Source organism: Oncorhynchus kisutch, linkage group LG4 (assembly GCF_002021735.2).
Source record: "Oncorhynchus kisutch isolate 150728-3 linkage group LG4, Okis_V2, whole genome shotgun sequence".
NCBI lineage: Eukaryota > Metazoa > Chordata > Actinopteri > Salmoniformes > Salmonidae > Oncorhynchus > Oncorhynchus kisutch.
The window spans coordinates 36,498,403-36,512,692 of NC_034177.2; the positions used below are offsets into that span (position 1 = coordinate 36,498,403).

Sequence of the window (14,290 nt, forward strand, 5' to 3'; positions counted from 1 at the left end):
GTGTTCAAGTGATATGATCACAGATGGCATGTCTGGCCATGGTGATTTGAAATCAATTTCATTATAGAGGAACTAAACAGAAACAGAAAATGGATGTTCAGGTTTTCTACTATCCCCATGTCACCTCTCAGTTCTCACCTAGTGTGCATCAAGCCTTTGGTGGCCTAGTGAGAAGTGCACCTACCTTTTGTGATATTAGGGAACCCAATGATCTTTCCATGATTAAGAATACATCAAATCACATCAAGGTTTATTGGTTGCATACACAGTTTAGCAGATGTTTCAGCGGGTGCAGCAAAATGTTACTAGCTCCTAACAATGCAGTAAAATAATACAAATATAAAAACAAGAATAATAATCAAGAACGTTGTGACGAATCCAATTAAAATCTCAAATAGCACTGTAACAGTAATCAAAATGAAATCAACACGTATGTACACTGGAATCATTTACACAAGAAATACAAAGAATGATGTGTGCAGCCGTAGATATATTGAAGTGAGCTATGTCAAGAATCCAGTATATAAATAAATATGTGGTGTGTATAAACATTGTAGCTTGATACAAAGTACAGTAGTAACATTACAATAAGATATGCTGTACTATGTAATACAGTACTAATGTATAGTATGTGTGACAATGCACACATATCGTATGTGGCATATACTGAAATGGCATTTTCTTATCCTATCTGATCTGATGATACAAACTTGAAGTTAGATGTGCCAAAAAATATGGATATGTGATATAGACTGGGTGTTTTCAGCTGAAAAATGAAATTGCCAACAATGCAGGAGAATGGAAATGCCATTAAACCTGACATCTCCAGGGTGAGATGATTGTCATGGTAATAGGGGTGATAGTGATGGGAGGGGTTCACTACTATATAGACATCCCCCATGTCCTAATGTATGTTACCTGAGGTCACAGGGAGTGAATCCATGCCCTAGTTTAGTGACTGAAACGTTCATGACACCTGGGCCAGCAGCCGCGTGCTACTGTTCTGTAACTCAATTACTCTGACCGAGCTCAGTATCTGGTTTATCTGACTATCCCATCAGACAGAGGAGGAGTGAACAATAGAGTAGGGATGAATGGGAGGTAGCAGGCAGGTAGCCTAGTGGTGAAGAGCGTTGGGCCTGTGACTGAAAGGTTGCTGGTTTGAATCCCCAAGCTGACTAGGTGAAAAAACTGTTGATGTGCCCTTGAGCAAGGCAAGTAACCCTAATTTCTCTGCATAGGAGTGTCTGCCGAATGACTAAAATGTAAATGTCGGAGAAAGAAAGGAACTGAGTTCCTGTAACTATTATTGTGCTTGCTCTAATTTGCTAGTTATTCTGTTGAATCGGATGGCTCTTGTCTGGACAGATCTTGTATCGGCTAGTACTGTGACAGGAGAACTAATGCGAGTGCCATTCATAGTTAATCATAATGTCACAACCCTCCCCACTCGCCCTCGGTCTAACTATAATGAAAAGAGAGGGAAAAGGATTCAATTAACAGCAGTCATGCAGTAGATCTCTCCATACTACGAATTGATTGTTTTGTATTACGTTTCCTTCAAATTAATATGGCTTCTCCTCCGACAACCCAAAGCAATAATAACAGCTGCGATGATAGTGTGATGATGACTGATGTGTGCCTGTGCATGGTGTTTACATGTCCTTTCTGCTTTTCACACGTATGAAATAGGAAGTGAATAAGTGGGAGTCTTTGCTCCGTCTGTGTGCCTAGGAACAGGCCAGCTGTTCTATCCTATAGCCAAGGCTTATACACATCGTTATAGAGGCTGAGAACCCCTTTCTTACATCTTCTGTGTCAATACTTTGGCTTCTTCCCAAAACAAAATACAGAATCTTAGCTACGTTGCTCTCTAACTGTGTTCTGGCCGTCTTTTGCTCTACCACTGTAAAAAAAAAAATCCTTGATGAATGATGACTAGGTTGAAGTCTCTCAATTCCGTTTAGCCATTAGTGTCCATGAGGGTAAGGATGTGAGCAACAGAGGTCTATTGAGGAGACTGGACACCCTCTGTGTATTTGTGACTGTGGTACTGCTAACCCCAGGGGTACGGTCAAAGTTCAGAATCACTGATTCAGTATATTTCCTCTTCGTCCTTCTCTGTAATCTATTAACTGTCATGCTTCATGAATAGGGTCAGTGTGCGCATGGTGACTGACAAATTAAACAATCATCTCTGTGAGATAGTTGACTGATGTTTTAAAGTGAAATTCTAAAGATGTTTTTCAAAAAATTGCTGGGACAGTGGATTGTGAATGACATAACAGAGATGTATGAATTGAGAAACAAAGATGTGTCCGTCTCTCTAGTAAACCATTCCCTCTCCTTCCCAACATGTCATCGTCATCTTCCTTCACACTTGTGTGAGTGTTGTATGACAGCCACAGCTGTCCCTCCTCTCATTTCTCCAATTAACACAAATAGTCTCTTATTTAGACTGCTCTAATGAGCAAACACTTCAATTTGTAAAGCTACTTTAAAAGTCTAGTTGACGCCCAACATTTTTCCGGCACTGAGCAAATTTCAGGTCTGCTGAGCACGAACTTGAACTTTGTGAAATACTTCCAGTGCGTTTACGGCGAACACTGAGGTTGTATCCACTTTGAGTTACAGTTTCAGACAGTGGCTATTTGATCATAATGTTTTTCACATTTTAACTTGGAAATAGCTGTTGTGTCATTCAGCCTACAGTAGCAGCCAATGTTTGGTGCTCAATGTAGGCCTATATTCCATGAGATGTTTGGAAAAAAAACATGTAGGGCTTGACATTGACCTGTTTATCCACTTGTGCTTCAGACAAAGAGGTGACTGAAAATGTTGTGTTGTTTGATGCAAGAAACCACTTCACAAAATAAAATGCATTATTGTTCCCATACCATTATTACAGACAGATAATTACTGGTCAAAAGCCCCATTTCAGTTCCTGTAGGCCAGCCATACTGAGTGGAACCTCCGGACATACGATAATGGAGAAATTGAGAAAATAAGAGGTAGAGAAGGAACATGTGAGAAAAAGAAAGGAAGAGAGATATATTGTCCAGATAAGTTCAAACTGTCAGTCAGTCTGTCTGTTACTCTTGTACCATTCCCCATCATCTCCAATAGGCCTTGTTATAGACTGCCTCCTCCACCTCTCTACATCCCCTCTTTCCCTTCCTCCCTCCATCACTCTCTCTCTTCCTCTACTTCTCTCAGTGAAGGCTCAGAGGGGGACCGTGGCCCACCCCTAGGGGAACCTGTGTTGTCCTCTGGGCTACTGGATACTTCAGCTGAAATCAGTTCATGGTTAAAGTCCCCCTCCCATTAACTCAGCGGGGACCACGCTGGAGAGATAGTTCTCAAGTTGGTGTTTCCCTGGCTGATTTTGGCTGTGTCTTAGAATATTTGTCTACATTTGACTGGTTGATGTTTAGGATACATTTTCTTCACACTGAAAGTAGGGGTTCATTTCATAGCTCCTTAGAGACTATTGAAGAAGAGTGAAGGGTGATCCCGTCATCAAGAGTGACGATATAAACCCGTCATTGTTTCTATGATGTTTGTATACAGAGCATTTGATTTTATGACATGTCCATTTTATCGCTGTAAAAATAGGGTTGCATGTGTAACAGTATAACTTCATAGCGTCCCCTCGCCCATACCGGGCACGAACCAGGGACCGTCTGCACACATCAACAACAGTCACCCTCGCCCATACCCGGGCGCGAACCAGGGACCCTCTGCACACATCAACAACAGTCACCCTCGCCCATACCCGGGCGCGAACCAGGGACCCTCTGCACACATCAACAACAGTCACCCTCGCCCATACCCGGGCGCGAACCAGGGACCCTCTGCACACATCAACAACAGTCACCCTCGCCTATACCCGGGCATGAACCAGGGACCCTCTGCACACATCAACAACAGTCACCCTCGAAGCATCGTTACCCATCACTCCACAAAAGCCGCGGCCCTTGCAGAGCAAGGGGAACCACTACTTCAAGGTCTCAGAGCAAGTGACGTCACCGATTGAAACGCTATTTAGCGCGAGCCGCTAACTAAGCTAGCCGTTTCACATCCGTTACACATGTACAGTAGGTGGTACACGCTGGACCAATCGATAGGCAGGTTATTCAACCCTGAACATCCAAAACAAAGGCTGAGTTGGATTGGGGATGGTTCATCTATTTTACTGTGAAGACCCAATCTAACCTCCTTCTTCACGCTCACAATATGAGGATAGTCACAAGGACATGCGTTATGATCATATAATGTACATCTGTAGTTTCGCCATACATGTGACTGATGTATCAAACTGGGGGCCTGTCAAATGCAGATTATGCATGTTTAAATAACTTTCTCTCTCTCTCTGGCTCCGTCTTTATCTCTCTGTCTCCCTCTTTCTCTCTGACACAGTGCCAGCATCATGCCTAAGCAAGTGGAGGTGAGGATGCACGAAAGTCACCTGGAGCCCATCGAGGCCAGGCCCAGGAACAAGTGTATCAGCTGCTTCTCTTCTCTCTTCAAGAACCTGCTGCTCACGCTCACTGTACTCGGTCAGTACAATCATCAGCTGTTTTACCAAGCACAATATCACAATCTCTCTCTCTATCTCTTTCCCCTCCTTCCTTTCTCCCAACCTTCTTTCCTGTGTGTGTGAGCATGTGTAATATGTACATCACAGACCACTTGGCAGAACACTCTCATAGCGGCTCCCATAGCGGCATTGATCATTAGCGATCACAGAGAGGGTTAGAGATGTAGGATGCTCCCTGCACAGGAAAACAAGTGCCCTCCTCATCCAGCAGGTGTACAGCATCAACGGGGTTAGGTTACGTTTCTGAAGCTGTGCTTGAATCTAAAACAGCTTACAGATATCAGTGAGCTTAAAAGGTTTGTATTGCAGACTGTGTTGTGAAACAGCCTCCCAGGGCCTGTGATATTTGGCAGGGATCTAGTAGCAGAGAAAGTGCTGCCTACTAGAGAGGTAGTTTGGGGTCTGGGCCTAGTTTTGTCTGGCCTGAGCAGGACAGAGGGAGACAGAGCCAGGGACAGGAACAGAGACTGACCACAGGGCCAGTGTGCAGACACAGCTACAGGGGGCAGGAGCACTCAGATGCCAGCTCTCTGGAGAATAGGGGTAGGAGGGGTTGGGAGTGGAAGGACATGGCTGGAGAGGTTGGGGTTTTGGGGGATAGTTTAGGATACACTACCGTTGAAAGGTTTGGGGTCACTTAGAAATGTCCTTGTTTTTGAAAGAAACTATATTTTTTGTCCATTAAAATAACATAACATTGATCAGAAATACAGTGAGGGTTGCTAATGTTCTAGCTGGAAACACTTTTTTTATGGAATATCTAAATATGCGTACAGCAACCATCACTCCTGTGTTCTAATGGCACATTGTGTTAGCTAATCCAAATGTATAATTTTAAAAGGCTATTTGATCATTAGAAAACCCTTTTGCAATTATGTTAGCACTGCTGAAAACTGTTGTCCTGATTAAAGAAGCAAAAAAAAGTATTTGTTTAGACTAGTTGAGTGTCTGGAGCATAAGCATTTCTGTGTTTGATTACAGCCTCAAAATGGCCAGAAACAAATAACTTTCTTCTGAAACTCGTCAGTCTATTCTTGTTCTGAGAAATGAAGGCTGTTCCATGCGAGAAATTGCCAAGAAACTGAAGATCTCGTACAACGCTGTGTATTACTCCCTTGACAGAACAGTGCAACTGGCTCTAGCCAGAATAGAAAGAGGAATGGGAGACACTGGTGCACAACTGAGCAAGAGGACAAGTACATTAGAGTGTCTAGTTTGAGAAAATCGTTAGTATTCAGCTAACCACGGTTTGTGGTCATCAGCTATCCTTTAGCTCGAAAATCTATCGCCAGTTTTGTATGGCGCGGCTCGGACCGGAACATACTGGACCTATTTTTCTCTCCATGTCCCCGGATTTCAACCGCTAACTCTGGACATTTGTACCTGGATCTCGCAGCTAGCTAGCTGCTATCCATGTGACTATCGGCTTACGTCGATTCCGGAGCAAACATCAATTATTCCGGAGCTAGCCAGCTGAAGAGTTCCATCAGTCACTCCTGGGCTATAATCACCTATACGGACCCGTTTTACTGCCAAAGCAGAGCCCCACTGGGCCTTCACAACTGGACTACCGACGTTATCTACCCGAGGGAGTTATCCGGCTGGCTCCTCCGTAGCGACGTTACCTGAATGCCCATCTGCGGTCCGATAATCGTTAGCTGTCTTATCGGCTGCTATCTGAATAGACCTATCGGACAATTTAAAAAAATATATTATTCTATTTTTTTTTTCTTGGGCCTCCTATAACTATCTCTATTGGGGTTGTTTTGCGAATTGGATTGATCCCCTCTACCACACGGAACCCCACTAATCCTACCGACGGAAACGCACGAGGTGGCTAAAAACAGACTTCCATCCTATGCTAGCTTGCTACCGATGGCCCGGCTAGCTGTCTGAATCGCCGTGACCCCAACCAACCTCACTACTCACTTGACCCTTTTGCTCACTCGACTAAGCATGCCTCACCTTAATGTCAATATGCCTTGTCCATTGCTGTTCTGGTTAGTGTTTATTGGCTTATTTCACTGTAGAGCCTCTAGGCCTGCTCACTATACCTTATCCAACCTATTAGTTCCACCACCCACACATGCGATGACATCTCCTGGTTTCAATGATGTTTCTAGAGACAATATCTCTCTCATCGTCACTTAATACCTAGGTTTACCGCCACTGTATTCACATCCTACCATACCTTTGTCTGTACATTATACCTTGAAGCTATTTTTCGCCCCCAGAAACCTCCTTTTACTCTCTGTTCCAGACGTTCTAGACGACCAATTCTGATTGCTTTTAGCCGTACCCTTATCCTACTCCTCCTCTGTTCCTCTGGCGATGTAGAGGTGAATCCAGACCATGCAGTGCCTAGCTCCACTCCTATTGCCCAGGCGCTCTCTTTTGATGACTTCTGTAACCGTAATAGCCTTGGTTTCATGCATGTTAACATTACAAGCCTCCTCCCTAAGTTTGTTTTATTCACTGCTTTAGCACACTCTGATAACCCGGATGTTCTAGCTGTGTGTGAATCCTGGCTTAAGAAGACCACCAAAAATTCTGACATTTTCATCCCAAACTACAACATTTTCAGACAAGATAGAACTGCCAAAGGGGGCAGTGTTGCAATCTACTGCAAACATAGCCTGCAGAGTTCTGTCCTACTATCCAGGTCTGTACCCAAACAATTTGAACTTCTACTTTTAAAATCCACCTCTCTAAAAACAAGTCTCTCACCGTTGCCGCCTGATATAGACCACCCTCTGCCCCCAGCTGTGCTCTGGACACCATATGTGAACTGATTGCCCCCCATCTATCAGAGCTCGTGCTGCTAGGTGACCTAAACTGGAACATGCTTAACACCTCAGCCATCCTACAATCTAAGCTTGGTGCCCTCAATCTCACACAAATTATCAATGAACCTACCAGGTACCTCCCCAAAGCCTTAAACACGGGCATCCTCATAGATATCATCCTAACCAACTTGCCCTCTAAATACACCTCTGCTGTCTTCAACCAAGATCTCAGCGATCACTGCCTCATTGCCTGCATCCGTAATGGGTCAGCGGTCAAACGACCTCCACTCATCACTGTCAAACGCTCCCTGAAACACTTCAGCGAGCAGGCCTTTCTAATCAACCTTGCCGTGGTATCCTGGAAGGATATTGATCTCATCCCATCAGTAGAGGATGCCTGTTTTTTTTATGCCTTCCTAACCATCTTAAATAAGCATGCCCCATTCAAGAAATTTAGAACCAGGAACAGATATAGCCCTTGGTTCTCCCCAGACCTGACTGCCCTTAACCAACGCAAAAACATCCTATGGCGTTCTGCATCCTACCAATCCTTGACTGCGATGTCATTTACAAAATAGCCTCCAATACCCTACTCAACAAATTGGATGCAGTCTATCACAGTGCAATCCGTTTTGTCACCCACCATTGCGACCTGTACGCTCTCGTTGGCTGGCCCTCGCTTCATACTCGTCGCCAAACCCACTGGCTCCATGTCATCTACAAGACCCTGCTAGGTAAAGTCCCCCCTTATCTCAGCTCGCTGGTCACCATAGCATCACCCACCTGTAGCACACGCTCCAGCAGGTATATCTCTCTGGTCACCCCCAAAACCAATTCTTTCTTTGGCCGCCTCTCCTTCCAGTTCTCTGCTGCCAATGACTGGAACGAACTACAAAAATCTCTGAAACTGGAAACACTTATCTCCCTCACTAGCTTTAAGCACCAGCTGTCAGAGCAGCTCACAGATTACTGCACCTGTACATAGCCCACCTATAATTTAGCCCAAACAACTACCTCTTTCCCAACTGTATTTATTTTATTTATTTATTTTGCTCCTTTGCACCCCATTATTTCTACTTTGCACATTCTTCCACTGCAAATCTACCATTCCAGTGTTTTACAACTGTATTTACTTTGCCAACATGGCCTTTTTTTGCCTTTACCTCCCTTATCTCACCTCATTTGCTCACATGTTTATACTGTATTATTGACTGTATGTTTGTTTTACTCCATGTGTAACTCTGTGTCGTTGTATGTGTCGAAATGCTTTGCTTTATGTTGGCCAGGTCACAATTGTAAATGAGAACCTGTTCTCAACTTGCCTACCTGGTTAAATAAAGGTGAAATAAAAATAAATAAATAAATAAATAAACAGTGAAGAGGCGACTCCGGGATGCTGGCCTTCTAGGCAGAGTTGCAAAGGTTAAGCCATATCTCAGACTGGCCAATAAGAATAAAAGAATAGGATAGACAAAAGAACACAGACACTGGACAGAGGAATATTGGAAAAAAGTGTTATGGACAGACAAATCTAAGTTTGAGGTGTTCGGATCACAAAGAAGAACATTCATGAGACGCAGACAAATTAAAAGATGCTGGAGGAGTGCTTGACGCCATCTGTCAAGCATGGTGGAGGCAATGTGATGGTCTGGGGGTGCTTTAGTGGTGGTAAAGTGGGAGATTTGTACAGGGTAAAAGGGATCTTGAAGAAGGAAAGCTTTCACTCCATTTTCCAATGCCATGCCATACCCTGTTGACAGAGCTTAATTGGAGCCAATTTCCTCCTACAACAGGACAATGACCCAAAGCACAGCTCCAAACTATGCAATAACTATTTAGGGAAGAAGCAGTCAGCTGGTAATATGTCTATAATGGAGTGGCCAGCACAGTAAACGGATCTCAACCCTATTGAGCTGTTGTGGGAACAGCTTGACCATATGCTACATAAGTAGTGTCAAGCCAATCCAACTTGTGGGAGGTGCTTCTGATTACCTCAACAAATTCACAACTAGAATGCAAAAGGTCTGCAAGGCTGTAATTGCTGCAAATGGACGATTCTTTGACAAAAGCTGTCACGCCCTGACCTTAGAGATCCTTTTTATGTCTCTATTTTGGTTTGGCCAGAGTGTGAGTTGGGGTGGGCATTCTATGTTTGTGTTCTATGTTTTCTATTTCTGTGTGTTTGGCCAGGTGTGGTTCTCAATCAGAAGCAGCTGTCTTTCGTTGTCTCTGATTGAGAACCATACTTAGGTAGCCTGTGTCTTGTGGGTAGTTGTTTTCTGTTTTTGTGTCTTCACCAGAATGGAACTGTTTCGTGTTGTTACATTTAGTTATTTTGTCTCAGTGTTCAGTTTTTTAAATAAATAATCACGAACACTTCCCACGCTGCGCTTTGGTCCACACCTTCTCCTTCCAACAGCCGTTACAAAAGCAAAGTTTGAAGGACACAAATATTATTTCAATTAAAAATCATTATTATATAACCTTGTCAACGTCTTGACTATATTTCCTTTTCATTTTGTAACCAATTTCATGTATGTTTTCATGGAAAACAAGGACATTTCTAAGTGACCCCATCTTTTGAACGGTGGTGTACATGTAGATGGGATTTGGAGAGTGGGTTAGGGATGTTAATCAAGGTTGAGCTATGGGAAGCATTTGAGGTCAGGTGGGGTTTAGGGCACATAGTTTTTTTTTTTTTTTTTTTTTTTATTTCACCTTTATTTAACCAGGTAGGCTAGTTGAGAACAAGTTCTCATTTGCAACTGCGACCTGGCCAAGATAAAGCATAGCAGTGTGAGCATACAACAAAGAGTTACACATGGAGTAAACAATTAACAAGTCAATAACACAGTAGAAAACAAAGGGGGGGTCTATATACAATGTGTGCAAAAGGCATGAGGAGGTAGGCAAATAATTACAATTTTTCAGATTAACACTGGAGTGATAAAAGATCAGATGGTCATGTACAGGTAGAGATATTGGTGTGCAGAAGAGCAGAAAAGTAAATAAATAAAAACAGTATGGGGATGAGGTAGGTGAAAAGGGTGGGCTATTTACCAATAGACTATGTACAGCTGCAGCGATCGGTTAGCTGCTCAGATAGCTGATGTTTGAAGTTGGTGAGGGAGATAAAAGTCTCCAACTTCAGCGATTTTTGCAATTCGTTCCAGTCACAGGCAGCAGAGTACTGGAACGAAAGGCGGCCAAATGAGGTGTTGGCTTTAGGGATGATCAGTGAGATACACCTGCTGGAGCGCGTGCTACGGATGGGTGTTGCCATCGTGACCAGTGAGCTGAGATAAGGCGGAGCTTTACCTAGCATAGACTTGTAGATGACCTGGAGCCAGTGGGTCTGGCGACGAATATGTAGCGAGGGCCAGCCGACTAGAGCATACAAGTCGCAGTGGTGGGTGGTATAAGGTGCTTTAGTGACAAAACGGATGGCACTGTGATAGACTGCATCCAGTTTGCTGAGTAGAGTGTTGGAAGCCATTTTGTAGATGACATCGCCGAAGTCGAGGATCGGTAGGATAGTCAGTTTTACTAGGGTAAGCTTGGCGGCTTGAGTGAAGGAGGCTTTGTTGCGGAATAGAAAGCCGACTCTTGATTTGATTTTCGATTGGAGATGTTTGATATGAGTCTGGAAGGAGAGTTTGCAGTCTAGCCAGACACCTAGGTACTTATAGACGTCCACATATTCTAGGTCGGAACCATCCAGGGTGGTGATGCTAGTCGGGCATGCAGGTGCAGGCAGCGACCGGTTGAAAAGCATGCATTTGGTTTTACTAGCGTTTAAGAGCAGTTGGAGGCCACGGAAGGAGTGTTGTATGGCATTGAAGCTTGTTTGGAGGTTAGATAGCACAGTGTCCAAAGACGGGCCGAAAGTATATAGAATGGTGTCGTCTGCGTAGAGGTGGATCAGGGAATCGCCCGCAGCAAGAGCAACATCATTGATATACACAGAGAAAAGAGTCGGCCCGAGAATTGAACCCTGTGGCACCCCCATAGAGACTGCCAGAGGACCGGACAGCATGCCCTCCGATTTGACACACTGAACTCTGTCTGCAAAGTAATTGGTGAACCAGGCAAGGCAGTCATCCGAAAAACCGAGGCTACTGAGTCTGCCGATAAGAATATGGTGATTGACAGAGTCGAAAGCCTTGGCAAGGTCGATGAAGACGGCTGCACAGTACTGTCTTTTATCGATGGCGGTTATGATGTCGTTTAGTACCTTGAGTGTGGCTGAGGTGCACCCATGACCGGCTCGGAAACCAGATTGCACAGCGGAGAAGGTACGGTGGGATTCGAGATGGTCAGTGACCTGTTTGTTGACTTGGCTTTCGAAGACCTTAGATAGGCAGGGCAGGATGGATATAGGTCTGTAACAGTTTGGGTCCAGGGTGTCTCCCCCTTTGAAGAGGGGGATGACTGCGGCAGCTTTCCAATCCTTGGGGATCTCAGACGAGTCAGGGCCAGGATAGGATTAGAGGAGAGTGTCATTTTTTCCCTCAGAATTCCCCTTGGTTATAGACCTAGAGTTACTATCCAACTCTGATGCTAACTGACTGTTTCCTAGAGAATCTGCCATCTCCAGAGGGAATATAGATGCTCCTCCAAGCACTGTAGGAACCTATCTCTGTCTGAAGCTCCTCTCCCTTCAAAGTGATCTCCTCTTAATCCCTGATCAGACTAAATCCACCTCTTTCACACTGAGACTGTTTTATGTCCCCCATCCACCACTACCCAATGGCCCCTATACATGGCATATAATCCACATCCACTCATAACCAGTTCCAGACTGATTAATTAATATGCAACAAGAAGCAGTGATTTAAGGCAGAACTATGGAAATGAAATATTGTTATGATCTGTCTGTCAAGGTGTGTCCAAAGGCAAAGTCAGGTGCAGGAGAGCAGAGTATGATAAATAAAGCACACTTTATTTAAATCCCAAAATGGGAGCACAACAAAACAAATGCGCTCAAAAACACAAATGGATATATGAAAAATGGAGCGGCGATGGCTAGAAAGCTGGTAACGTTGATCGCCGAACGCCGCCCGAACAAGGAGAGGAGTCGACTTCGGTGGAAGTCGTGACAGTACCCCCCCTTGACGCGCGGCTCCGGCCGCGTGCCGACACCGGCCTCGAGCATGACCCAGATGACGAGGCGCAGGGCGATCCGGCCGGCGACAGTGAATCCCCCGCAGTAGATCCAAAATATCTGCAACCGGAACCAATCACCTCTCCTCTGGTCCGTACCCCTCCAACTCCACGAGATACTGAAGGCCCCCCACCCGACGCCTTGAATCCAGGATGGAATGAACGATGTACGCCGGGAGCCCCTCGATGTCCAAAGGGGGCGGAGGGACCTCCCACACCTCAGATTCCTGGAGTGGACCAGCCACCAACGGCCTGAGGAGAGACACTTGGAACGAGGGGTAAGTTGTAATCTGTAACATACCTCGTTCACCCTCCTCAGGACTTGAAATGGCCCCACAAACCACGGACCCAGTTTCCAGGCAGGGCAGGTGGAGGGGCAGGTTACAGGTCGAGAGCCAGATGCGGTTCCCCAGTGTGAACACAGGGGTCTTACTGCTATGATGGTCCTAGCTGAATTTCTTACAACGTGCGGCTTGCTGGAGATGGACACAAGCGGCCTCCCATGTCTCCTCCGCACGCCTAAACCAGTCGTCCTCCACAGGAGTATCGGTCTGACCCTGATGCCATGGTGCCAGAGCCGGTTGGTACACCAATACACACTGAAAGGGGGAGAGGTTAGTGGAGGAGTGGCGAAGCGAGTTCTGTGCCATCTCGGCCCAGGGCATGAATGCTGCCCACTCCCCCGGCCGGTCCTGACAATAGGACCCCAGAAACCTGCCCACATCCTGGTTGACTCTCTCTACCTGCCCGTTACATTCAGGGTGAAAACCAGAGGAAAGGCTAATCGAGACCCCCAGACGTTCCATAAACGCCCTCCAATCTCTGGACCTGAACTGGGGACCCCGATCCGACACTATATCCTCAGGCGCCCCGTAGTGCCGGAAGACGTGTAAACAGGGCCTCCGCAGTCTGTAGGGCCGTAGGGAGACCAGGTAGAGGGAGGAGACGACAGGACTTAGAAAAACGATCCACAACAACCAGCATCGTAGTATTCCCCTGTGAGAGAGGAACGTATGTTAAGAATCCACTGACAAATGTGACCAAGGTCGTTGTGGAACGGGTAAGGGATGTAACTTACCTCTGGGCAGGTGTCTCGGAGCCTTACACTGGGCACACACCGAGCAGGAGGAAACATAAACCCTCACTTCTTTTGCCAAAGTGGGCCACCAGTTCTTCCCAGTCAGACAGCGCACCGTCCGACCAATCCCCGGATGACCAGAGGAGGGAGACGTGTTGGCCCAAGAGATCAACTGGTCATGGACAGCAGACGGAATGTACTTACGCCCAATGGGACACTGAAGGGGAGCGGGCTCCGTACGCAGCGCCTGCTGAATGTCCTCATCCAGGGCCCACACGACCGGCGCTACCAGGGAGAAGGCCGTGAGTATGGGATTTTGATCCATGGGCCGCTCCTCTGTGTCATACAGTCTGGACAGTATGTATGCCTTCTTATTCTGGGAACCTGGTCTATAGGATAAAGGCAAACACAAAACGAGTTAAAAAACCATGGCCCAACATGCCTGACGAGGATTCAGTCTCCTCTCTGCCCGGATGTACTCCAGGTTGCGGTGGTCAGTCCAGATGAGGAAAGAGTGTTTAGCCCCCTCAAGCCAATTTCTCCCTGCTTTCAACGCTTTAACCATAGCCAACAACTCCCGGTCCCCCACATCATAGTTCTGGTCCGCTGGACTGAGCTTCTTCGAGAAGAAAGCACAGGGGCAGAGTTTTGGTGTCGTGCCCG

General features: G+C 45.8%; 1 protein-coding gene across 2 annotated transcripts in view; it reads left to right on the plus strand.

Moving 5' to 3' along the window:
* LOC109889489 (excitatory amino acid transporter 2-like) overlaps positions 1–14,290 on the plus strand; it is a 50,728-nt gene that overhangs the window by 23,682 nt on the left and 12,756 nt on the right. For both annotated transcript variants that reach the window (XM_020480939.2, XM_020480937.2), the window contains exon 2: positions 4,420–4,559. In XM_020480939.2, coding sequence (XP_020336528.1) covers positions 4,430–4,559 — 130 coding nt within the window. In that variant the 5' untranslated portion in view covers positions 4,420–4,429. The remainder of the gene's footprint in view (positions 1–4,419; positions 4,560–14,290) is intronic.